The sequence below is a fragment of the Aureococcus anophagefferens genome (genome assembly GCF_000186865.1).
Source record: "Aureococcus anophagefferens unplaced genomic scaffold AURANscaffold_14, whole genome shotgun sequence".
NCBI lineage: Eukaryota > Pelagophyceae > Pelagomonadales > Pelagomonadaceae > Aureococcus > Aureococcus anophagefferens.
In genome coordinates, this window is record NW_008705574.1 from 570,360 (window position 1) to 595,355 (window position 24,996).

At 70.8% G+C, this 24,996-nt stretch overlaps 5 protein-coding genes across 5 annotated transcripts; 1 reads left to right on the forward strand and 4 right to left on the reverse strand.

Moving 5' to 3' along the window:
• Window positions 1–2,802: 2,802 nt before the first annotated feature.
• Window positions 2,803–3,516, reverse strand: AURANDRAFT_59179 (hypothetical protein; the record flags this gene model as incomplete). The annotated part of the gene is made up of 1 exon (XM_009040320.1): window positions 2,803–3,516. The coding sequence occupies one exon, from the start codon at window positions 3,514–3,516 to the stop codon at window positions 2,803–2,805; it is 714 nt and encodes a 237-aa protein (XP_009038568.1).
• A 2,441-nt stretch (window positions 3,517–5,957) lies between these two features.
• AURANDRAFT_28590 (hypothetical protein) lies at window positions 5,958–7,108 on the reverse strand (the record flags this gene model as incomplete). Its single annotated transcript, XM_009040319.1, has 2 exons — window positions 5,958–6,323; window positions 6,527–7,108. 2 exons carry the CDS (start codon window positions 7,106–7,108, stop codon window positions 5,958–5,960), a joined length of 948 nt encoding a protein of 315 aa, XP_009038567.1.
• A 7,283-nt stretch (window positions 7,109–14,391) lies between these two features.
• Window positions 14,392–15,462, reverse strand: UXS1 (hypothetical protein; the record flags this gene model as incomplete). The annotated part of the gene is made up of 1 exon (XM_009040318.1): window positions 14,392–15,462. One exon carries the CDS (start codon window positions 15,460–15,462, stop codon window positions 14,392–14,394), a length of 1,071 nt encoding a protein of 356 aa, XP_009038566.1.
• Window positions 15,463–16,043: 581 nt separating this feature from the next.
• AURANDRAFT_13263 (hypothetical protein) lies at window positions 16,044–16,829 on the reverse strand (the record flags this gene model as incomplete). Its single annotated transcript, XM_009040317.1, has 1 exon — window positions 16,044–16,829. A coding segment is annotated over one exon (786 nt), but the record flags the coding sequence as incomplete, so codon positions are not given.
• A 2,921-nt stretch (window positions 16,830–19,750) lies between these two features.
• AURANDRAFT_65384 (hypothetical protein) lies at window positions 19,751–24,866 on the forward strand (the record flags this gene model as incomplete). The annotated part of the gene is made up of 3 exons (XM_009040224.1): window positions 19,751–21,678; window positions 21,890–22,721; window positions 22,794–24,866. The coding sequence occupies 3 exons, from the start codon at window positions 19,751–19,753 to the stop codon at window positions 24,864–24,866; spliced, it is 4,833 nt and encodes a 1,610-aa protein (XP_009038472.1).
• Between the last annotated feature and the right edge of the window lie 130 nt (window positions 24,867–24,996).

A 24,996-nucleotide genomic window follows, 5' to 3' on the forward strand; every position in this document is an offset into this window, starting at 1 on the left:
TCGGCAGCGGCGAGGCCGCGCTCCAGTATTTCGGCGCGGGTCCGCACGACGTCACGGCGTTCGCAATCGACGCGGGCGGCGCGCCCGTCGTCGAGGCCCGCGCGACGCACGCCGTGGCCGTCGCCGACGACGCCTGGCGCTGCGGCGGCGGCGACGCGTTCCCGCTGAGCGCGGCGACGCGCGGCGCCGTCGAGCGCGCCGCCGCCGCGGGCGGCCCCGGCGTCCTCGCCGTGGCCTGGCCCCGGCCCGGCGACGTCGTCCGCTCGGGCACGCTCGTCGCGGGGCTCGCCGTGGCCTACGCGAACCGGACGCTGGGGCGCGTCACGGGCACGCTCTGCCTCGCCGCCGCGCCGCTCGGCGGTCCCGGCGAGCTCCGGAGCTGCGCCGATTTAGAAGACGCGGAGCACGTCGAGCTGCGCGTGCCCGAGGCCTGGACGGCCAGCGGACCCGCGCGGCTCGGCCTCGGGTTCGCGCTCCGCGGCGCCGACGGCGCGCTCTTCGAGGCGCCGCCGCTCGACGTCGTCGTCGACGCGCGCGAGGCGCCGCCGCCGGTCGCCGGCAGGGCAGGAAAAGGGTGATTCAACGTCGCTTCAACGTGAGTGTTCCGCGCGCGCGCGTTCCGGAAAAAGCATCCACGCGTCGAGAGTGCTCCGAGAGATGATCGCTCGTCCAAAAATTAGCCGAAACGAGTGGAAAACAACCGAGATAAGAGCCTCCAAAGTTGGAAATTTTGCACCCTTTTCCTGCCCAGGTCGCCGGCGACGTTTTCGGCGAGCTCGCGGGCTGGGAGCTCTCCGCCGCGGCCCTCGACGCCCGGCCGGAGCTGCTGCCGTCCCTCGACGCCGTGCTCGTGGTGTGCCGCTACGACGAGGACCTCTCGTGGCTCCGGTTCCAGCGCTTCCCGGCGCTCGTCTACGAGAAGCGCGCGGACCGCGCGGCGGCCGCGGGCCGGCACGGCGTGCCGCGGAACACGGCCAACGAGGCGTCGGCGTTCCTCAAGTTCATCGTCGACTACTACGACGCGCTGCCGCGCGCCATGGTCTTCCTCCACGGGCACCGCTACGCGTACCACATGGAGGACGTGTTGGGACTGCTCGCGGACCTCGACGTCGCGGGCTTCGACTACTGCAACCTCAACTTCGCCGTCTGGGGCACGCACGAGGACCCGGAGCGGCGCCTCCTCTACAACGACACGCACCGGCCCTGGCTCGAGGCGCACCTCGGGCCCCTGCCGCCGCTCCTCTTCGACCGGTGCTGCGCGCAGTTTCTCGTCACGCGGGACCGCGTGCGGGCGCGGCCCCGGGCCTTCTACGAGGCGGCGCTGGCCCACGCGTACTACGACGTCGAGCCGCTCCCGGAGGGCGACAAGGAGGCGAACCGCCAGATCGGCCTGCTCTTCGAGTGGCTCTGGCACCACATCTTCGGCGAGCCGCCCGTCGACCCGGACGTCGCGGACATCGTGCCGGACATCGAAGAGACGGACATCGTCTACCTCTCGGGCGACCGGCGGCGGCCGCGCTGCGCGCCGCGGCCCGGGCGACCGCGGGCGTAACTCGGCTTAGGTTTGACTAGGGGGCGCTAGTCCGCCGGCCCGGAATCTGGCTGCAGGGAGATTGCAGGGAGCGGCGAACGCGCCCAGGATCCGTCTGGTGTCTCGTCGAAAACCCGGGCGGCGGCCCCGGGTCTCCTTCGCAAAGGCCTCCACGGAGTCGAGGTGCGGATCCAGGATGCTAGAAGGGATGGATGCGCCGATGGAGATAATAGCTCTAGTACACGCTGCTTTAGCGCGAATGTCAAGCCACGTTGTCGACTTGAACAGCCGTATGAGCATCGGGAGAGCCGATGATGCGCTCGCGCCCAAATTGCCAAGAGCGTCGACAGCCTCCACCCGACATCTACTGCCTTGATCCTGCCAGTACTCCCACAGCGCGTAGAAACTGTCGTGAGTAAACCTCCTGCGAAGCCTGGCCGCCGCGTCCTCGGCACATTGCGAGCAGGTAAGTCCATCTTCCGATCGCACGCGGGGATCATCAAGCCTGTTCGAGTTGTTGCACAAAGCGCAGTCTCGCTGAATAACGTTCGTCAGCACGAGGAAAAGACGGTCTCTTTCGCTGGGAGAAGTATCGAGAGCTGCGAGCGCCGCCCATGCCGCGCCGCGTCTAGTGCCATATACTTCGCTTTCCTTTTTTACCCGGGACGTTTGGCCCGCAAGCATGGAATGGGCTTTCTCGTCGCGCTGACAAAAGAACCATTCGCGTAGATGCGCGGGCATAATTTTGATTCGCCGAGCCGCCAGAGCGCCGGCGCGTGCAGAGGCAAGACGTTTCGGCGCGCCCAGCGACGGCGCAGGCAAACGATGTTCCCCGCTAGCTCCAACACCGCTTGCCGCATCGTGGACATAATCCTTCCATTGAACAGACACGAGTCGCAGAGACTCGAGACGCGACAGGTCGCTATGACACTCAAAGTCGAGGACATGCACCCACAGCACCTTTGGCAGCCGCGGCGAAGGAATCGTCCGCGCCGGGCTCCGCCGACGGCGCGCGATTTCGAAATCGAGTCGCCCGCGAAGCCGCAGCAGGGTCGCGTCGTCCAGGCACGTGAAACTCATCGCGGCAGCCGCCGAGCACGTCGTGTCCATCGCGGGCAAGCCTGGCTCGCGCTTGAAGCCATCTTGAACCATTGTTGACGGTCGGCCTTTGACGTCGCCAGCTGCGGGAGTTGTGCGCCGGGAGTTTGCAGGGGAGCCTCAGGGGATGCGCGCACGACTCACAGCGGCCACGCCCTTACGCGCGGGCGCGCCTACATGACGACGGGCTCGTTGGGCGCGTTGACGACGGAGCAGCCCTTGCGCGGCTTGTGCGCGTCCCAGAAGGCCTCGGGCAGCTTGGGCGCGTAGCTTTCGAGGCCCGGCGGGCACCAGGACTCGAAGGGCGCGAGGTCGACGCCCTGGGGCTGCGCGGAGCAGTAGGGCCGGGACCCGGGCTTGGCGAGGTACTGCTGGTGGTACTGCTCGCCGTAGAACCAGAGCCCCCCGTACTGGTCGTAGTCGCTCGCGGCCGCGACCTCCGTCGTGATGGGCCGGCCGAGCTGGGCCTCGTAGGCCTTCATCGACGCCTCGATGAGCGCCTTTTGGTCGTCGTCGAAGTAGTAGAAGCCCGAGCGGTACTGCGTGCCGCGGTCGTTGCCCTGGCCCATGCCGCTGCAGGGGTCGTGGGCCTCCCAGAACCAGCGGAGGATGTCGACGAAGGAGACCTTGGCCGGGTCGTAGACGACGCGGACGCCTTCCGTGTGGCCCGTGCGGCCGCTGCACGCCTCCTCGTAGGTCGGGTTCGGCGTGAAGCCCGCGCAGTAGCCCACGGCCGTCGACGTGATGCCGTCGCCGGGGAAGCGCCAGATGCCCTTCTCGCTGCCCCAGAAGCACCCGTTGGCAAAGACCGCGACCTTGTGGCCCTCGGGGACCGCGTCGAGCTCCGTGCCGAGCACGAAGTGGCGGTAGCCCTCGATGCCGGGCATCTTCTGGGCGCGGCCCTTCAAAGCGTCGCCGGGCGCCACGAGCGCGCTGTCGCCGCCGCCCATGAGGTCGAGGAGCGTGCCCAGGGATCGCGCCGGGCTCCGCGGCTGGAGCCGCGCGACGGGCGCCTTGAACGCGACGACGGCCAGCGGCACGGCGAACTGGAGCGCGCGGAACATCATGGGCGGATGTGTGGTGTCTGTCGTGTGGGGTGTGTGCGTCTCCGCTCGCTGCGACGACGGAGCGCGCGATCTGCTGGCAGGGCCCGGCCTGCTCCTCGTGGCTTTGAGTTGATACATCCTCAATGTTGACGCGCGTTCGGCGTCGCTCCGGGCAGCCCATCTCCGCCGGGAAAGCCCGACACCATGCAAGCAAAGCACAAAGCACACACACACCCTTCCCGCAAGCGACGACGACCTCGTCGCCCCAAATCAGCCCACCCTTTCCGCAAGCGACGACGACCGCGTCGCCCGACATGCACAACACCTACCAAGCCACCGAGGCCCAGATGGAGGGCCTCCTCGCCGCGCGGAGCATGAAGTCCATGAAGAGCGTCAAGAGCCTGCGCCGCCCGGCCTCGGGCCTGCGGCGGCCGTCGTCGAAGACGCTGCCGCCCCTCAAGACGCAACCCACGAAAAACACGCTCGACGACCTCGACGCCGTCGCCGTCGCCGACGACTACGAGAGCGACCACGAGGCGACGGCGCCGCGGAAGCCGCTGGGGGCGTTCAAGCCCGCGGCGTCGTGGGTCACCTCCCTCATGGGCCACTGGGTGCGGAGCATGAAGCGCGTCCGCGCCGAGGCGGCCGCCGCGGCGGCGTTCCGGGACGCGGCCGCCGCCGCGGCCGCGGCGGCGGGCGCGGAGCACCGGACGCGCGCGGAGCGGCTCGCGCGGAACGGCACGACGGGCGACCTCGACGACCGCATCGCGGCCTTCCGCGCGACGCGCGCGCGCGCCCTGGAGCTCCTGCGCTCCGGTGGTGTGGTCGCGACCCACGACGCGGCCGCGCCCGCGCCGCTGTCGAAGCAGGGCGACCTGTCGTTGTACTCGTACGCGGAGCAGAAAAAGCGCCTCGCGGTGCGGGGCCACGCGGGCTTCCTGAGCCTCTGCCACGATCTGTGGGCGTTGGTTAGTTTTCACGGCGAGCTCCGGGAGCCGGCCTACCTCGAGATGATCACGCGCTTCCACGCGGTGGTCATCCCGCCGCCCCTGGACGCGAAAGCGGTCCGCGCGTCCGCGGAGGCCGACTGGCAGCGGGACCGCCACGGCGACTCGCTGAACTTCGCCGAGTTCTGCGACTCCTTGTTCGAGGCCGTCGACGTCTGGACCGAAAGTTCCGACGCCGAGGAATACGTGGAGATCCTCGAGCGGTTGGTCGCGGGCGCGTGCAAGGCCGACGGCTGCGACCTGGCCTGGCGCCCCGCCGGGGACGTCTGGTTCGACGCCGCGGCCTTTGGCGGCGGCGCGAAGCCCAGGTTTGCGTCCGCGCGGGCCATCCAGCGCGTCGCGCGCGGCTTCTCCGCCAGGCTCGGGACCTCCGAGGGGGCCCGAAAGAAGAAACACGCCGCGAAAAAGAAGAAGCACCACGCCAAAAGCCCCGTGCGCCGCTTCGCGGTCGCCGAGGTCGACGCGAAGATCGCCGAGCTCTTCGCCGCGCGCGTCCACTCGCTCCGCTACTTGGCGGCGCACCCCGGCACGAAGCCGCCGCGCTTCGACGCCTTCGTCCTCGAGCACTTTGTGCGCGAGCACGGCTCGCGCGACGCCGCGAAACGGCACTTGAAGGCGTTCTTGAAGGCCTGCGACGGCCTCCTGCGCGAGAACGCGGACGGCCTGTCGACCGTCGACGTCGGCGACGCCTCGACGCCCAAGCACGCGCGCGCGTGCCTCTTCGCGCTCGCGTCGGGCCTCACGTCGGGCGCGCCGCGCAACGCGCGGCTGGCCGAGGGCTTCATCTTCCCCGTGCTCGCGGCCGTCTTCGAGGAGGACGCGGCCATGGAGGGTTTGCTGAAGCGCCGGGAGGCGATGGACGCGGAGAAACTGGCGGCCGCCGTGTCGTCGCGGCTCCCCGCGGCGGCCGCGCCCGCCGTCGCCGACGCCCTGGCGCCCGCGGTGGCGCCCCGGGCCCGCGCGCCCGACGGCGTCGACGTCGACCTGGGCTTGTATCTTTGCGCCGCGGTCTTCCTCCGCGAGGAGCGCGTCGCCGCGTTCCGGCGGACGTGCGCCGCGCGGCGGCTCCAGCGCGCGCACGCGCGGCTCAAGCGGTCCATCCGCCAGTCGCGCCCCTCGCCGCGCCAGTCGCGCCTCTCGCCGCGGCGCGCGCTCGACGCCGCGCGGCGCGCCGACGCGCGCCTCAACCCGGCGACGCCGACGAAGACGCCGCGCCGCGCCGCCGCGGTGCTCGCGCGCGCGCGCTCCCGCCCGCTCGTCTCCGCGGAAGGTTAACTACATTGACGCGAGGAGGAAGTCGAGCGCGGATTTGATCGCCGCGACCTGGCCCAGGTTGCACAGCTCGTCCGTCGCCTTCGGGCTGTCCGGGTAGACCTCCGTCGTCGTCGTGAACTTGGCGTTCGTGACGCCGCCGCAGAGGCCGAGCGCCGCGTAGTCGTAGAGGATGACGCCGTCGTCGACGACCGGCGACCCGATGATCGTGCCGTCGGGATCCGCCGGCGCGATGTGCGTCACCTCGGCGACGCCGGCGTTGACGGCGCGCTGGAAGTCGAGCCGCGGGTTCTGCTCGTCGCCGCACAAGTAGAAGCCGTCGGGGATCGTCCCCGGCTCGCTGTCTTCGCCGTCGCGCGCGGCCTTGGCCTGGGCAGGACAAGAGAGCGAAATTCCCAACTTCAAAGGCTCCTCTCTCGGCCGTTTTCCACTCGTTTCGGCTGATTTTTGGACGAGCGATCATCTCTCGGAGCGCTCTCGAAGCGTGGGTGCTGTTTTCGGAACGCGCGCGCGCGGAACACTCACGTTGAAGCGACGTTGAATCACCCTTGTCCTGCCCTGGCCTTGGCGACGCGGAATTCGGTCTCGTCCGTGTCCGTCGTCTCGTGCAAATCGACGTGGCACGCCCACCGGGCGACGCCGCACGACTCGAGCAGGCGCACGAGGCCCGCGGCCTCCTGGGAGCCGCACGCCGCCGCGTCGCCGCGCTTGAAGGAACGATTCGGGTCGACGGCGTCCGGGTTCCACCGCTGGATGTGCTCGTAGCCCCAGGGCGACACGCACGGCGCGACGACGACGTTGAGGCCCCTGGCCGCGTAGGCGAGGGCGTCCGTCGCCAGGAACCGCAGCGCGCCGTGGACGCCCGACGTCTCGTAGCCGTGGACGCCGCCGGTGACCAAGACGGACGGCTTGGCGCCGTCCCAGTCCTTGGTTTTCACGGCGTAGAGCGCGTGCGCGATGGGACCATCATAAGTGATCGTGCCGTATTCGACGACGTCGAAGGACGCGCGGAGCGGGTCGAGGGCTTTCACGACGTCGTCCTCGTAGCTGCGCGACTTGACGCGCTCGCTGCGCCACTGCGCCACCTCCGCAGGGCCCCACTTGGCTCCAGGCTGGCCGATGTGGTAGGCGCGCGCCGCGGAATGCGCCGCCATGAGCACCGCCGGCAACGTCGCGCGCATGCACGTATAAAAGGTCTTAAAACGAGCCCACCTCTCCGATGACCGGTTCATCATCCTAGTTGAAGACGATGATGCAGTTTTCACCCGAACTTAAAGCTCGCCTCGCGGCGGCACTGGCGGGGCGCGGGCCGCTTGCGCATGAAGCGGTCGATGTCGTCCATGCGCGGCGCGTCGTCGGCGTCGAAGACCTGGCCGACGTGCTGGAAGTTCGCGGGCCGCTTCGTCGGGAAGCTTTTCGAGTTCAGGAATTCGGTGCAGAAGTAGGCGTCGTGGCCGAGCTGGTCGCGCTTCACGAGGGGCCAGACGACGCGGTTCAGGAACCGCAGGTCGCCGCCGTAGGCCTTCTTGTCGCGCCACGCGCGCACGAGGCCCGCCATCGACTTGCCCCTGAGCGCGCCGCGCCGGCCGCCGAACATGCCCGCGTTGATGGGCCGCTTGTGGTTCGGGTGGTCGCGCATGACGTGGATCGACGCCCCGCTCGCGAGCCACTCGTCGACGGCGGCCTTCTCGCGCGCGTTCAGCCGGCTGTCGCTGTCGCGGACGACCCACGCGTCCACCTCCGGGTCGTCGGCGACGAGGAAGCGCCAGAACATGCCCGCGATCTTGCCGACCATGGCGCGGTCGTCGATCATGATCACCTAGGCGGGACGTGTTCCGGAGCACGAGACGCGAGGACGCGGGCGCGACGACCTCCGCGCCGAGCGCCGCGAGCCGGTCGCGCACGGCGGCGGGGACGGTGGCGTCGCAGTAGAAGCGCGCGACCCAGCCGGGGAAGACGTCGCCGACCATCTCCGCGTTGCGGATCGCGCCGTTCGTGTACTTCTTGTTCTTGCCGTAGAGGCCGTAGCTCACGACCCGCTTGCCGGACGTCGCGTTCGCGGGGGGCGGCGCGGCGGCGCGCGCGGCCGGCCGCGCTCTGGCCGCCGGCCGCGCCGGGGCGGCGGCGCGCTCCGCCGGCCGCGCCGGGGCCGCGGCGCGCTCCGCCGGCCGCGCGGGCTCGCCCGCGTGCTCGCCGTGGCCTGCGCTCGCGCGTCGTCGTCGCGCGCGGACCCCCCGCGTCGCGGCGCCGCGGGCGCGCAGTCGCGGTGCACGGTGACGCCGTAGGCGCGGCGCATGGCGTCGTCGAAGGCCGGCGCGGGCGCCCTCGGCGCGTCTCTCCGCGGCGGCCGCCCCCGGAACATGGCGTCGAGCGCGGCCTCCCACTGGCCCGCGACGCGCGCCTTCACCTCGGCGTTGTGCGCCGCCATGCCGCGGCCGATGGCCGCGAGGTCCGCGGCCTTGAAGACCCTGGGCCTACGGATCGGTTTTCATTCCCCGCGGCGACGACGGAAACGACGCACAGCGCGTCGATGCTTTCGAACGTCGTGATGTGGGGCCAGGCGTAAAAGTCGCTGAGCTCGAGCCTAGCGGTGGCGTATGTGTCAGTGCCTCGCCAAAAGTCACGCCGGGTTTTTGTGCCAGGCGAGGGCCGCGGCGTCGCCCAGGTCGTCGTTCGGATCGTGGTCGAAGAGGTCGAGCGTCGCGTTGCCGTGCCTCGGCAGCGGGCTCGCCCGCCGCGGCTTCCCGTGGACGCCGAACCACGTGCGCTCCTTCAGCAGGGCAAAGCGCCGGTGCCAGCTCCAGAGCAGCTCCTTCGTCGGCACGAAGAGCGGCAGGCACATGCGGTAGTACTCGAAGAGCGACATGACGGACACCTGGTAGGGGATCAGCACGAGCGCCGGGTGGCGCGCGAGCTGGGCGTACTCGAAGCGGCCCGGGTAGGCCTCCTTGATGGTCTTGACGGCGCCCGGCACGAGGCGCTTCAGCTTCTGGACGAGCGGCGCCGGCGGGTCGCGGCCGCCGGGCCCGACCAACACCGGGAGATTCGGCCGCTTCGCCGCCGACGCCGCCGCGTAGCCGCACCAGTTCTCGTAGACGGGCACCCGCAGGCCCGTGAAGTACTCGATGTAGCGCGCGTCGTACAGGTTGTTCGCCGCCACTATATTTCGGGGATCCGCCGCGATGCGCCGCAGATTCGCGCTCCACGCCTTCCACCGCTTCGGGTCGTGGCGGCCGATCTCGTAGCGCGTCGACGCGACGACGACCAACGGCCGGCCGAAGGCCATGAAGACCTCGCAGAGGCCCGCGGCGTGCTGGCAGACGAACGCGTCGACGGTCGCCATCTCGGGATCGTCCTTGTACGCGTCGTAGAACTCGCGGCGGAGCCGGTTCGGGCACTTGCCCAGGTTGATGCCGTTCTGCTTCGTGATGACCTTCAGGCCCTTGGCGCAGGTCTTCGTCAGGTGGCAGTGGCCGCTCAAACTTTTGTCGACGACGTCCTGGCCGAGGCCGCCGAGGACCGCCTTGAGGTCGTGGATGGGGCTGATGTGGAAGTCGCTGCTCCAGAATGTGTAGCGCGGCCGCTGCTGCGCGACGACCGCCGCGGCGCACCAGAGGAGGCGCCGCATCATTCGTGTGAGCTGCCCATACGCTGCCCCAACCGTGATATAGATTCAGTTCAAGTTATTAAGGTTGAACACTTCTCGCACCGCTGTTGCAGCCGGCCCCTGAGCGCGCGGAACTCCGCGAAGGCCGGGAGGTCCTCCAAGACGCGCTCGTCCCACCAGGCCGGCGAGACCGGCGCGTCCCAGAGGTCGTCGAGGAGGTCCGCGCGCGGGTCCCGCGCCGGCGGCAGCGCGGCGAGCGCGTAGGGCACGCCCTCCAGACCCACCCGCAGCCGCGCGAGCTCCAGCGCCAGACCGGCCTCGTCGAAGGTGCCGACGCACTCGAAGGGCTTCGGTGCGCCGTCCAAGCCCGCGAGCGCGGAGAAGTTCGGGAGAAGCGCTTCGTCGTCGAACAGATCCTTCCCGTCGAAGATCTCCGCGACGTCCGCGGCCGCGCGGAACGCCCGCAGCACCTGGGCAGGAAAAGAGAGATTCAATGTCGCTTCAACGTGAGTGTTCCGCGCGCGCGCGTTCCGGAAAAAACATCCACGCTTCGAGAGCGCTCCGAGAGATGATCGCTCGTCCAAAAATCAGCCGAAACGAGTGGAAAACGGCCGAGATCGGAGCCTTTGAAGTTGGGAAGTTCGCTCTCTTTTTCTGCCCCGCGCAGCGCGAGGAACACGAAGGCGCACTTGTCGCAGCGGCCGCACCACACGTCGCAGTCGCCCGAGTCGTTGCAGGACCGGAAGAGCGACCAGTACGGTCGCAGCGCCGGCTCCAGCGCGAAGATGCCCGCGATCTGCACATCCCACAGACGCTGGAGCGGCGAGAAGTAGGCGACGCGGAACTGCGCCGCGAAGCGCGTCTCCCAGTCCAGCGCCTTGTCGAACTGGTGGTTCACCTCGCGGCCGTTCAAAAAGATGCCGTTGCCGTCGGCCGCCGACCGCTCGTTGCCCACCACGAAGGCGTCGTAGCCCAGCAGGATGCGCGACGGCGGCGCCGTCGAAGGCGACGAGCGCGGCCCAGGGGTGGCCGCAGGGCTTGGCGCTGACGGATCGCTTGGCGTCCAACGCCTCGTAGCCGAAGTCGTGGCGCGCGACGACGCAGTCGCCGCCGCTCGTTTCGACGACCTCCCGGAGCCGCTTCGAATGGTCGAACTCGCCGCCGCCGTCGTCGACGTAGAGCCAGTCGCAGATCTCCACCGCCGGCTGGGCCGTGGCCAGGAACCGCGCGACGAGCGAGTCTTTGCCGCCGCCGAGCCCGCAGAGCACTCTTTTGCGTCCCGACGTTTCCGTCGGCGGCCGCGCGTCCTCGGCCGCCTCGCCGGCGTCGACCTCGACGTCGCACACGGCGGCCTCGAGTCCGTTGACGGCCGCGAACTCGGCGAAGGCGTCGCGGTAGAACTCGCGCCAGAAGGTCCGCCGGTCGGCGGAGAGCGGCACCGCCGCGCTCTCCACGCGGCCAGCGGGCGTCGCCATCCAGTGCCAGCAGAGCACGACGAGGCCCGCCGGCGCGAAGGCGTCGCGGATTTGCGCCGCGTCGTCGACGCCGGGCAGCCGCACCGTCAGCGTCGACGTCGTCTCCGGCGCGCCGAGGAAGCTGTAGGCGTAGGTCACCTTCCACGCGTCGCCGCCGCAGCGATCGACGTCGCAGCGCTTGTAGGTGAGCGTGTCTGGTGCGGAGCACAGGCCCGCGAAGGCGCCGCCGAGCGCCGAGTCGTCGTCGCTGTCGTCGTCGTCGCTCGGCGGCAGGTCCATGTCGTCGAGGTAGCCGGCCATTTGGTGGCTGGCGGCGCGCGGTATGAAGTGAGCTGCTGCTGTGCTACGTTACTTGAATGATCGCTGCGTTGCGGCGTCGACGTGTGGATGGAGTTAGCTGTCTCGACGGCCGAATGAGGGCTCTCAGACGGCGTCCAGCCTGCGTCCAGCCGACAAACAATCGCCGATTGCAGTCCCGATTGCAGTCGATTTGCCGCAAAGGTGAGGCCAAACTTTGCGCTCCCACGGAGACGATAGAGACCGCGACGCGCGCGCTCCGCGGCCTCCAAACGCTCCGCCGACGCGCGCGCGCCGCGCCGACAGGTCCTGGCGCCGGCGGCGGGCATGGCGCGGCTGCGGCGCGCGGCCGCGGGCAACCGGCGCCAGACCGTCGCGCTGGGCCTCGCCGCGGCCGTCCTGACGACCCTGCTGCTGACGCAGCGGCCCATGAAGCCGACGAACTCCGCCAAATTGCCCGCGAACCGCGCGCGGCCCCGCGTCGCCGTGCTGACGGCGGCGACGCGGCGGCGCGTCGCGTCCGCGGACGCGGAGTACGGCGAACTGAAGGCGGCGTACGTCTACGGGCCGTCCGTCGACAACAAGCAGCGCTACTGCGTGCTGCGGGGCTGCGACCTCATCGTGGGCCACGAGCTGCCGGAGGCGAGCGGCCGGTCCGCGCGCTGGACCAAGGTCGCCTGGCTGCGAAGAGCGCTGGCGATGGACTACGCGTGGGTCGTGTGGATGGATCTGGACTGCCTGTTCGCGGACTTTGGCGACGTGCTGGAGGTCCTGGACCCGGCCTACGACGGCCACTTCACGCCGGACACGGGCGACGAGAAGCGCGTGAACACGGGCTTCTTCGCGCTGAAGAACGGGCCCTGGGCGAAGAAGTTCGTCGAGGACGTCTGGCGCCACAACGACGGCGGCGAGGGCCTGTCGGACCAGAACTCGTTCAACCACGCGCTCCGCGAGCTCGGCGACCTCGAGCGGGCGTCGCGCGTCAAGGAGTACCCCAAGGCGCTCCTCAACGCCTTCCCGCGCCTCGAGGGCGCCTACGTGGCCACGGAGGACTACGAGGCGCCGCAGGGCGACGGCGACGAGTCCTTCGAGTCGCGCGTGATCCACTTCGCGGGCCAGTTCGGCGGCGCGCGCAATTCGGACGGCGTGACGCCGCCGACCATGCTCGTGCAGTTTTTGGACTACCTGCTGAAGCGCCACGCGGCGACGCTGACGGCGTTCGAGCGCGAGCTCGCGGGCGACTTGGGGGCCCACGCGCGGCTTCGGTCGCCCGCGTCCGCGCGCGGCGTGCTCCACCGCGCGGCGAAGGCCCTGGAGCCCTGCCTCGGTGCGCTGCGGACCTACGCGCCGGACCCGGAGCGCCTGTCGCCCGTGAGCTTTCTGAAGGTCTACGCGCCCGCCGAGGGCGGCCCCGCGTGCGACGCCGGCGCCGCGCTCGCCGCGCTGAAGCGGCCCCTCGCCGCGCTGCTCCGCGACGCGCCGCCGGGGCCGCCGGGGCGGACGCCGGCCTACCCGGCGTCGCTGCTCTGCGCGGCGCCGGACGTCGGCGACGGGCGCACCGCGGACGTCCTCGACGCGCGGGACCTGCCCGACCGCGCCGCGCGGCTGCCGCGGAAGCAGGTCCACGCGACGTTTCGGGGGCCGTCGGGCGACGCGTTCACGGTCGTCGCCCACGAGTGCGCGGCCCTCGAGCACGGCGACGCCGTGCTCGACGCCGCGTCGACGGTCCGCTTCGCGTCGGGGTCGCAGCGAAGGCCGCCGGCCGCTGTCGGCGCGGCGCCGGGCAAGGTGACGGCGCTCGCCGTGCTGTCGCCGCCGCCGCGGCGCAAGGCCGCGTCCGAGGACGCCTACGTCTGGGCGACGCTCGCGCCGCTCGCGCTCCGGTGCCTCGCGGACTCGCCGCGCGGCGCGCGCCTCGCGCTCGCCGGCGCCGCGGACGCCTACGCGGGCCACGGCGCCTGGGCGCGGCTCGGCGTCGACGTCCTCGACGTCGCCGACGTCCGCGTGGAGCCCGACGAGCTCTTCACGTGCCACGGCGAGGCCGCGGCCGACGGCCTCGAGCACGCGGGCCGCGTCCGCGACGCGCTCGCCGGCGGCGGCGCCGCGGCGCCGGGGCGCGTCGTCGTGCTCTGCGGCGACCGCTGCGCGTCGCTGCGCGCGCTCGGGGCCGTGGTGGCGAACGTGGTGAGCCTCGACCCCGGCGGCGTCGGCGACGAGGCGGCGGCGGCGGCGCTGGCGACCGCCGCGGCCGTCGTCGTCGCCCGCGACGACTCGCGCGACGCCATGCTCGCGGCGCTGCGCGTCGGCGCCGGCGCGCTGCTCGTCGATGTGTATGACAAACCGCCGCCGGCCGGCGCGGCGTCGCTCGGGAAGCGGCTGAGCTTCGGGCTGGGCCTGCGCTACGCGGCCGTCGACATGGACGTCGGCGCCGTCGCCGCGGCGCTGCGGCGCGACGCGGACGACGCGGCCTTCGGCGCGTGGCTCGACCGCGACCGCGTCGGCGCGTTCCTCGACGGTTTGGGCCTCCGCGGCGCCGGCGCGGAGATCGGCACGGCCTACGGCGACTACGCGAAGCAGATCCTCGACGGCTGGCGCGGCTGCGAGCGCCTGACGCTCGTCGACAGCTACGCGGGCCGCTACGCGGACCGCGAGGCGACCGCGCGGCGCGCCGTCGCGGACGACGCGCGCAACGGCCGCGCGGTCTTCCTGAAGCGGCCCGCCGGGGACGCCGCGGCGTCTTTCGCGGACGAATCCCTGGCCTTCCTCTACGTCGACGGCGACAAGGACGCGGTCCTCGCGGATTTGCGCGCGTTCTACGGCAAGGTGCGGCCGGGCGGCCTCGTCGCGGGCCACGACTGGAACCAGGGCCGCGTCCGCGCCGCCGTCGAGGCCTTCGTCGCGACGCTCGCGGCGACGCCGCGCGTCCACGCGACGGGCGACCAGGCGCCCCGCCTCGACGTCCGCGGCGTCGCCGTCGCGCCGTGCTGCCCGACCTGGTACTTCCGGAAGCGCGGCGACGGCTAAATTTTTAGGGCGCTCTGCGCGCGCGTGGTCTTGTTCATCGGCGGCCGTCGGCGCGGGGGCGCGGCTTCGACGCGAGCGGGCCCGTGGGCGTGATGGAGCCGCCCATGTCCGCGAGCTCGCGCTTGAAGTACTCGATCGTCTCGGCGAGGCCGCGGCCGACGGTCCACTTGGGCTGCCAGCCGATGTGGGTCTTGGCCGTGGTGATGTCGGGCTTGCGCTGGCGCGGGTCGTCGGTCGTCGCGGGCAGCCTGACGATCTTCGAGCGGCTCCCCGTGAGCTTCTTGATCGTCTCCGCGAAGCCCGCGACCGTGTATTCGTCCGGGTTGCCCAGGTTCACGGGGAGGCTGTAGTTGCTGTTCATCAACGCGTGCAACCCGTCCACCAAATCGTCGACGAACTGGAAGGACCGCGTCTGGCTGCCGTCGCCGTAGAGCGTGATGTCCTTGTTCTGCAACGCCTGGATGATGAAGTTGGAGACGACGCGGCCGTCGTTGGGGTGCATGCGCCGCCCGAAGGTGTTGAAGATGCGCGCGACCCGTACCTCGACGCCGAGCTGGCGGTTGTAGGAGTACATCATCGTCTCCGCGACCCGTTTGCCCTCGTCGTAGCACGCGCGCGGCCCGATCGGGTTCACGTTGCCCCAGTACGTCTCGACCTGGGGGTGGACCTCCGGGTCGCCGTAGATCTCCGACGTCGACGCCAGGAGCATGCGCGCGTTCACGCGCTTGGCCAAACCCAGCATGTTGAGCGTGCCCTCCGTCGACGTCTTTATCGTCTTGATGGGGTTGTACTGGTAGTGCGGCGGCGACGCGGGGCACGCCAAGTGGTAGATCTGGTCGACCTCGAGCATGATGGACTCGACGACGTCGCCGACGATGAACTGGAAGTGGGGGTGGTTGAACCAGTGCTCGATGTTCTTCTTTCTTCCGGTAAATAAGTTGTCGAGGACCGTGACCTCGTGCCCGCCGCGCATGAGCTTGTCCACGAGGTTCGACCCGACGAAGCCCGCGCCCCCCGTCACGAGGATGCGCAGCTTCTCGTTCTGCGGCAGCTTGCGCACGGGCGGGTAGCCCGTCTCGCCCGCGCGCGTCGCCGTCGCGCGCATCGTCGCGACCTCCTCCAAGACCGCGGACCGGACGACGCCGCCGATGACCTGCTCCGTCATGGCGTCCCGGTCCAGGGACTCGCCGCCGCCGAGGAGGGACGCCGACGCGAGGGCCAGGCCCAGGACCGACGAGAGCACGAGGGCGCTGTAGAGCGGGCGCAGCCGGATCTGCTGCTGGATGCGCCGCGCGAGGCCGCGGTCGTCGCCGGGCTCCATGTTCCCGATCTTCGAAAGTCGGGCGTCGTCGGCGACGGCGACGCGGGCGAGCGAGCGGGTGGCGAGGCGGCGGCGACCGTCGAAACGGGTGTGCGAGCTACGACGCGGCGCGCGACTTAGCGTTGCGGGAGCGGCTCGCGGCGCGGAGAATCGCTGACTCTGATTGGCTGACGCCCGGTGCCCAGCGTCCCAGGCCGCCGCGCGAGCTTCCGATGCTGGCCGTGCTACCGGTGCTCCGTCTTATGGCGCGACCGGCGGTCCTTCTTCGCGGCGTCGTGGAAGGCCGTCACGGCCTCGTGGTCCGCGTACTTGTTCGGCCCCGTGGTCCCGCGCGCGCCCTCCCACCAGCCCGCGGGCGTCGGCGCGTCCTCGATGCGCCGCATCTCGTCCGCGGAGAGCGCGAAGGCCGGCGCGGCGAGGTTCTCGGCGATGTGCGCCGGCGTCGAGGAGCCGGGGATCACCGCGCAGCCCTTCTGGAGCGCCCACCGGAGCAGGAGCTGGGGCACCGTCGCGCCGTGGGCCGCCGCGAGCGTCGCCAGCGCGTCGCCGTGGGACCCCGGGAACCGCGAGCCGCCGAGCGAGTTGTAGGCCGTCGTGACGACGCCCCGCGCCTTGAGCGCCGCGACGGTCGCGTGCCACTCCTTGGAGCTCCAGGGGTGGTACTGGATCTGGTTGACCTCCGGCTGTACGCCCGTCGCCTTCTCCAGCGCGTCGATCTCGGGGCCGTTGAAGTTGGAGACGCCGATGGCCCGGACCTGGCCCCGCGCCTTCGCGTCGACGAGGCACCGCCAGAGCTCGACGGTCTTCTCCTCGCCGAGCTTGGGCGTGTGGATTAATAACAAGTCCACGAAGGCGACGCCGAGCTCCTCGAGCAGGTCCGCCGTCGCCTTCGCGCACTGCTTGTAGTTCGCCGCCCTCGACGGGCTGATCTTGGACGTGATCCAGACCTCGTCGCGCGGCACGCCGCTCTCGCGGAGGCCCCGGCCGATGTCCGCGTGGTTGCCGTAGGCCATGGCCGTATCTAAAAGCCGCCCGCCGAGCTCGAGGTACGCCTTCGTCGCCGCGACGATGGGCGGGCCCTTGGCGGTCTTGCGGCAGCAGGTGCCGAGGCCGTTCGCCGGCATCTCCAGGCCGCCGGCGAGCTTGATGGTTTCGAGCTCGGCCAGCGCCGCTGCGACGGAGAGGCAGAGCGCGATGGCGCGCATCGTTGAGAGGATGGGTGTGCGAGACCGTCGCAGCTTCGATGTACGAATGTGGCTGGTATGACGGGCTAAAATGCCCTTCTAACCTGGGTTCACCCCACAACCCACAACCCACCCAAGCTGGGATGCGACGCGTCGAGGCGCCGAGTTCTCGCCCCAGATGCCACAGCTCGCTAAATGTTTACCGTAAGTTCACCTGCTCCACCAGCCGCACGATGATCGCGCTCCACCGCAGCTCTCGTCAGTGGCTGAGCACTCGCTCGACCAGCCTCGGGCAGCTCTGCACGATGAACTTGCTCCGCAGCGGCGCTCGACAATGGCTGAGCACGCGATCTATGCAGGTCGAGAACGTCCCCGGACGACGACGGCTAGCTACCATGCCGCCGCGCAAAGTTAACCAGACTACGTTCGGCCGCAAGGGCGACGCGCTCCAAGCATGCTTCGCTTCCCTGCTCGACGTGCCCATGGCCGACGTCCCCAACTTTCTGGCGGAGCCGGACTACGTGGCCGCGATCCAAGCGTATTTGAGACCGCGCGACCTCGCCTTCGTGCGGCTCGACTTCGACGGCGGCGCCGCGCCCTTCGCCGTCGACGGCGTGCCCTGCGTCGTCGTGGGAACGTCCCCGCTCGAGGGCGGCATCCGCCAGTGCTGCGTCGGCGTCACGCGCGTCGACGAAGCCGACGGGATGACCGTCGACGTCGTCCACGACCCGCACCCGGAGACCGCCGGCTTCATCGACGGCGCGCCGCTGCTCTGGGCCGGGCTCCTCGTGTCGCTGCGGCCGAGCGCGGCGCGCGTCGACGTCGTCGTCCCCGACGACGGGTACATCTAAGGGAGGACGCTTACCCCTGCTCCTTCGCGGCGCGCTTGGCCATGAGGCCGAAGAGCGCGTTCGGCGCGAGGGCCCGCAGGAGGCGCGCGGCGACGGCGGACGCGCCCGGCGCGACGACGCGCTCCGCCTCGCGGCGGTCCGCGGCGTCGATGAGCGCCGCGGCGACGTCGGCCGGGTCGGCGCCCCGCGCCGTCGAGGGGTCGTCCTGCCCGTGGGCCGCGCCGGAGCCCGTGAGCGCGTGGACGCTGTGGCCCGTCCTCACGTAGCCCGGGCACACCGTCGTGACGGACACGCCGGCCGCCGCGACCTCCGCGCGCAGCGCGTCGAAGTAGCCGTGGAGCGCGTGCTTCGACGCGGCGTAGGGCGCGCGGCCCGGCAGGCCGAAGAAGGCCTGCACGGAGCTCACGACGACGACGCGGCCCGGAGCGCCGCGCTCCGCGAAGTGCGCCGCGCACGCCTTGCCGACGCGCGCGTGGCTCAGGAAGTTGACGTCCATGATGCGCCGCAGCGTCGCGTCGTCCGTCGCCGCGACGGTCGACCGCGACCCGACGCCGCCGTTGAGCACGACGGCGTCGAGCGGCGCCGCGAGCGCCTTCGCGATCGCCGCGCCGACGCTTTCGCCGTCGGCCTGGTCCATGACGACGACCTCCGCCGACGCCGCGCCGCGCGCCGCGCAGGCCTCGGCCACGCGCTCGAGCTCGTCTTTGCGCCGCGCCGAGAGCACGAGGCGGGCGCCGCGCGCCGCGTAGCCCAGGCTCACGGCCTCGCCGAGGCCGCCGGAGGCGCCCGTGACCCAGACGCGCTCGCCGGCGGCGACGGGGCTCGACGGCGCCGCGCCCATGAGCGACAGCGCCGAGCCGGCGGCCGCGAGCAGCAGGCAGCGCAGCAGCGGCGCAATGGCTCCGACGCGCCCGACGTACTAGTACTCGAGGCGTCGAGCTGGGATGATTCGAGCGGCACGATGATGTGTCGTTGAACGATTGTTGAAGCTAGGCCTATGCCTCCCGACCAAGTTCCCGAGCTCTCTCTGTGCAGCCCCCCCGGCCTGCTGACGATGCGTCCCCGACCGCCGAAGCGCCGGACGCCGAAACGCCGAAACGCCCAGCGCGCTCCGACGCCCGCTCCTCCGCAAAACCACCCGCCGCGCACGCTTAGCCGTTGGGGACGCCGACGGACGCGGCGGTGAAGTAGGCCGTCTCGCGGAAGACGGACTTGCCATTCTTGATGGCCGGGAACTTCTCGTCCTTGGGCTTGGGCGGCGGCGCCTCGCGCCTGACGAGCTTGATCTCCTCGCCGTCGGAGACGGCCTCGCTCACGAGCCGCGTGGGATTCAAGTACGAGTCGTCGAGCCGCGCGCAGTAGTGGTCCGCGAGGTCGATGGCCGCCACGCCGGCCCGCGTCTTCGCCACGGTCTTCACGAAGGCCTTGGCCAGCGCGGCCATGGTCTTGTTGCCCGGCACGATGAGTTTCAGCTTGAACGCTGCGGCGCCGTCCGGCGGCGCGTACGACACGTACACCTTGACCGTGTCGACGAGGGCCGCCATGGCGACGCCGCGTGCCGGCGCGCGGCGCGGGCGCCGGCGGTGTGGTGGGCGGACGAGACGATGGGGCTGCCCGCGGCCGATGGTGAAGTTCATGTTGACTCGCTCTCTCGTCGGGCGACGCTGTGGGCCGTCAATCGCGACCGCGGCCGGAAGTTGCGCGAGCACGGCCTCGCGCGCAGCGCTGCGCGGCTTTTAGCCCGTCGCCCTTTGCGCCTCGGCGCCACGTTAAAGCGCAGCCATGACGACGCTGCTCTCCGGGACGACCTTTAGCTTCTTCACGCCCGAGGAGCTGCGCAATGTCAGCGTCTGCGAGGTCGTCAACCCCAAGACCTTCGACGCCCAGAACGTGGCGAACCCCGGCGGCCTCTACGACCCGCGCCTCGGCCCGACGGAGCGCGGCGCCGTCTGCCCGACGTGCAGCGAGACGGAGCGGAACTGCCACGGCCACCTGGGCCGCGTCGAGCTGCCCGTTCCGTGCTACAACCCCCTGCTCATGGGCCAGGCGCACAAGCTGCTCCAGACCCAGTGCCTGCACTGCAACGCCCTGCGCCTCGACCGGGCCGTCGTCGAGTACTACGTCGCGCGGATGACGTTGATTTGCGCCGGCGAGTTCCAACGGCTGGAGAAGCTCGAGATGCCGCCCCGGGGCCGCAAGCAGAAGACGTCCGGCGCCGGCGTCGACGAGGGCAGAGAGGGCGACGACGAGCGGCGCCGGCAGATCGCCGCCTTCTGCGCGGCCGTGCGCGCGGACGCGGCGTCGGGCGTGTTGACGTCGCCCAAGTCCGGCGCGCACGCGCGCGCGGAGCGCCAGCGCTGCGCGCGCGAGTTCTACGGCGCGCTGCGCGCCGCCGTGCGCTGCGAGACCTGCGGCGCCGCCCAGCGCAAGATCCGCAAGGACGGTGCGACGAAGTTCTTCCAGCAGCCCCTCGACCAGCGGTCCGCGCGCGGCGACCTCGCGCTGGGCATCCGGCCGCCCAGGTCGGCCCACGCGTCGGCGAAGAAGATCAAGCGGCCGGGTTTAGACGATTTGGCGTCGTCGGACGACGACAGCAGCGACGACGACCAGGAGCTCGGCGGCGCGTTTCTGCAATCCCAAGAAAAGCGCGAGCTCTTCCTGACCTGCTCCGAGGTCATGAAGCAGCTCATGCTCCTCTGGAAGCACGACGGCCTCGCGCTCGACGCGCTGCTGGGCGTCGACCTCTGCGCGACGGGCGCGGGCGATGCCGGCGGCTACCGCAAGTTCTTCCTGGAGGTCATGGCCGTGCCGCCGCCGCGGTTCCGGCCCGCGCAGCTGGTCGGCGGCGTCATGGCCGAGCACCCGCAGAACGTGACCCTCTCGAAGGTGCTCACGCTCTCCGGCGAGATTCGGGGCCTGGGCGTCGACGGCGACGAGGCCAAACGCAAGTCGGGCACGGAGAAGGCGAACAAGCTCCTCGAGCTCTGGCTCCAGCTCCAGTCCGAGGTCAACAACTTCATCGACTCGTCGAAGTCGTCGAACAAGGACCAGCCGCCGGGCATCAAGCAGCTGCTCGAGCGCAAGGAGGGCCTCTTCCGCAAGCACATGATGGGCAAGCGCGTCGACTTCTGCTGCCGGTCCGTGATCTCTCCCGACCCGTTTCTGGGCAACGGCGAGATCGGGCTGCCCGTGCGCTTCGCCAAGGAGCTGTCCTACCCGGAGCCCGTGACGCCCCACAACGTCGAGCTGCTGCGGTCCATGGTCGTCAACGGCCACGCGTCGTGGCCCGGCGCGAACTGGGTCGAGCTGAAGGGCGGCGGCCGGAGCCGCGTCGATTTGAGCCGCATCACGTCCGTGAAGAAGCGCGCGGCGCTCGCGAAGCAGCTGCTGACGACGCCGGGCCAGCGCGTCGGCCGCCACGTGCTGGACGGGGACTGCTTCCTCGTGAACCGGCAGCCGTCGCTCCACAAGCCGTCGATCATGGCGCACGTCGCCAAGGTGTTGGCCGCGGACTCGCTCCGGGAGCACCAGACGCTCCGCATGCACTACGCGAACTGCAACGCCTACAACGCGGACTTTGATGGGGACGAGATCAACTGCCACTTCCCCCAGAGCGAGCTCTGCCGCGCGGAGGCGAAGCTGATCGCCGCGACGCACGAGCAGTACGTCGTGCCCACGGACGGCAAGCCGCTCCGGGGCCTCATCCAGGACCACGTCGACTGCGCCGTGAAGCTGTCCATGGCCGACTCCTTCATCCCGCGCGACATGTTCTGCCAGATGGCCTACGAGACGTGCCGCGTGGTCGTCGGCGACGCGTCGCGCGTCGACGTGCGCATCGCGGGCCTGCGGCCGGCGATCCTGAAGCCGCGCGTGCTCTACACGGGCCGCCAGTTGATTTCGTTGGTGCTGGCCCACGTCACGCGGCGCTTCGCGGCATCCGCGGGCCGCGACGACTTCGTCCAGGAGTTCGAGGCTGTGCCGAAACCAACCACTGGTTTGGGTGGTCCTGACCAAACTTGAGAATTCTCTAGCTCGGTCAAATCGAAGTCGATTCGGCTGATTTTTGGACGGATCGATCGCTCTCGTCGAGTTCTCGAAGCCCAGCCGAAGAGCTTGTGTCAAAACATTCGAATACGCGCACATTGAAGTCGGGTTGAAGATTTGGTTCCGGCACAGGTTCGAGGGCAAGGCCAAGGTCAAGGCCGAGGCCATCGGCGGCTTCGCCGGGCTCGACGAGCAGCTCGTCTACGTGCGCAAGGGCCGGGTCCTGCGGGGCGTGCTGGACAAGGCGACGGTGGGCGCGTCGGCGAACGGGTTGGTCCACGCGATCTACGAATTGTACGGCGCGCACGCGGCCGCGGTGTTGCTGGACGCGATCTCCCGCATGTTCACGTTGTACCTCCGCTACGTCGAGGGCCACACCTGCGGCATCGGCGACCTCGTGCTGACGGAGAAGGCGGAGCAGGCGCGCGCGGCGCTGGTTTTGAAGGCGGAGCAGACGGGCCTGGACGCGCTGAAGGAGTTCCTCGCGGCGCGGCGGCCCGCGGGCGTCGCGGACCCGACGCTCGCGGCGGCGACGCCGCGCGCGGCGACGCTCGCGCAGCGCGCGGAGCTCGCGGCCGTGCTGTCCAAGGACGGCGGCGGCGCGGCGCTCGACGGCCACATGCAGGGCGCCTTGGCGCCCGCGCACTCGGCCATCGTCAAGGCCTGCCTCCCGAACGGTTTGGCGACGATGTTCCCGAAGAACTCCTTCGCGCTGATGGTGACGACGGGCGCCAAGGGCTCCATCGTGAACCAGAGCCAGGTCTCGTGTGCTTTGGGCCAGCAGTCCTTGGAAGGCCGCCGCGTGCCTTTGATGGCCAACGGCAAGGCGCTTCCCTGCTTCGAGGCCTACGACCAGTCGCCGCGCGCGGGCGGCTTCATCACGGACCGCTTCCTCACGGGCGTGCGGCCCCAGGAGTACTACTTCCACTGCATGGCCGGCCGCGAGGGCCTCGTGGACACGGCGGTGAAGACGTCGCGTTCCGGCTACCTCCAGCGGTGTCTGGTGAAGCACCTCGAGGAGCTCACGGTGTGCTAGGACCACACGGTCCGCGACGCCGAGGGGTCCGTCGTCCAGTTCCTCTACGGCGACGACGGTCTGGACGTCATGAAGACCCACTTCCTCAGCGGCGCCAAGGAATTAAAGATCCTCGGCGACAACCACCGCGCGGGCGCGTCGCGCGAGGGCCCGGACGCGGCGAACGCGCGCGCGCACGAGGCGCTCGGCGCCGAGGTGCTCGCGGCGCGGCGCGGCTACGCGCTCGAGGCGCTGGAGGTCGGCGCGCGCGTCGACGCGCGGCAGATCGCGGGCAAGGGCCGGACGCGCGCGGATCTCAAGGGGTCGTCGTGGTCGCTCGCGACGGTCGTCCGGGCGCGCGGCGGCGACGTCTACGACGTCAAGTTCGACCACGACGGGTCCGTCATGAAGAAGGCGCCGCGGACCGTCGCCGCGGGCGAGGGCCGTTGCGTCGAGGTCCTGCGCCTCGCGGCGCGGCAGCCCCTGAACGCGCGCTACGCGCCCTGGCGCTTCGGCGCCGTCTCCGACAAATTGGAAGCGCTGCTGGACGACTTGGACGGCGGCGACGCGGGGTCCGACATCCGCGCGGCGGTCTACGGCAAGTACGCGCGGTCGCTGGCGGCGCCCGGCGAGGCCGTCGGCGCTTTGGCGGCGCAGTCCGTCGGCGAGCCGTCGACGCAGATGACGCTCAACACGTTCCACCTCGCGGGCCACGGCGCGGGCAACGTGACGCTGGGCATCCCCCGGCTGCGCGAGATCATCATGACCGCGTCGGACCACATCAAGACGCCGCAGATCACCCTGCCCCTGACGTCGCGCGACGATTCCGTGATGGCGCGCGCGCGGACCTTCGCCGACGGGTTGAACAAGGTCTGCCTGCTGGAGCTCGCGGACCTCAAGGAGGGCATCGCCTGCCGCGAGCGCGTCCACCTCTCGAAGAACCGGCTCCTGCGGCGCGAGTACGTCGCGACGTTCCGCCTGCACGAGGACGCGAAGATCGTCGCGCACTTCGGGCCGGGCCTCGTGCCCGAGGAGACGCAGGGGCTCTGCCGCAAGCTCGAGGCGGCGGTGCGGAAGCTCGTCAAGACGATGACGGCGCCGCCGGCGAAGAAGCTGCCCATGCCGACCGCGTCCAAGCCGGAGGCGGAGGCGGCGAATGGCGCCAAGGGCGGGGACTCGGACGACGACGACGACGACGGCGACGACGCCGACGACGCGGAGCAGGGCACGCTGAAATTCGGCCGCAAGCGCGAGGTCGACGGCTACGACGACGACGACGGCGGCGACGACGACGAGGCGGTCGAGACCGCCATGGACGAGTCCGATTCGGACGACGAGGAGAACGGCGGCGCGTCCCCGGCCAAGGCCGCGCCCGGCCGGAGCCCGGCCGGCGCGAAGCAGGCGCCGAAAAAGGCGCGGGCCGCCGTCGGGTCCAAGACCGTCGAGGTGGGCTGCACGTGCCACTTCGACGAGCTCCGCGACCGCCTCGCGTTCAAGGTCGTCGTCGACGTCGGCGCGGGCGCGCCGCGGTGCTCCCTCGCGTCCATGGTCGAGGCGGCCTGCGGCCGCACGGTGGTCCGCGAGGCCAAGGGCGTGACCCGGGCCGTGCTCGTGCCGGACCGCGTCGTCGACGGCGCGGAGACGGGCGGCGTCGTCGTCGAGGGCGACAACTTCGAGGCCATCTGGAAGGAGACGCTGGGCTTCGCCGACGCCGTCGACGTCGACAACCTGGAGTCGAACGACATCTCCGGCATCCTGCGCACCTACGGCGTCGAGGCCGCGCGCGCGTCCATCGTCCGCGAGGTCATGGGCGTCTTCGGCGTCTACGGCATCGAGGTCGAGCCGCACCACCTCAGTCTCATCGCGGACTACATGACCTTCAACGGCGCCTACAAGGCCATGAACCGCACGGCCATGGCCCAGAACTCGTCGCCCTACCTGCAGATGTCCTTCGAGACCACGGCCGACTTCCTCGCGAAGGCGGCCATGGCCGAGGGCCGCGAGTCGCTCGCGTCGCCGTCCGCGCGCATCGTCGTCGGCCAGCCCGTCGGCGTCGGCACGAACCACTTCGACGTCGTCGTGCCGCTCAAATAAGCGTCCATTAACAGATTAATGGGAGCCGCTCCGGTTCAGCGCGCGGAACTGGGCGTTCATGCCCGCGAGGTCCTGGTTCGACGCGTCCTTGCGCGCGCTCCCGAGGATCGCGAGCGAGCTCCGGGGGTCC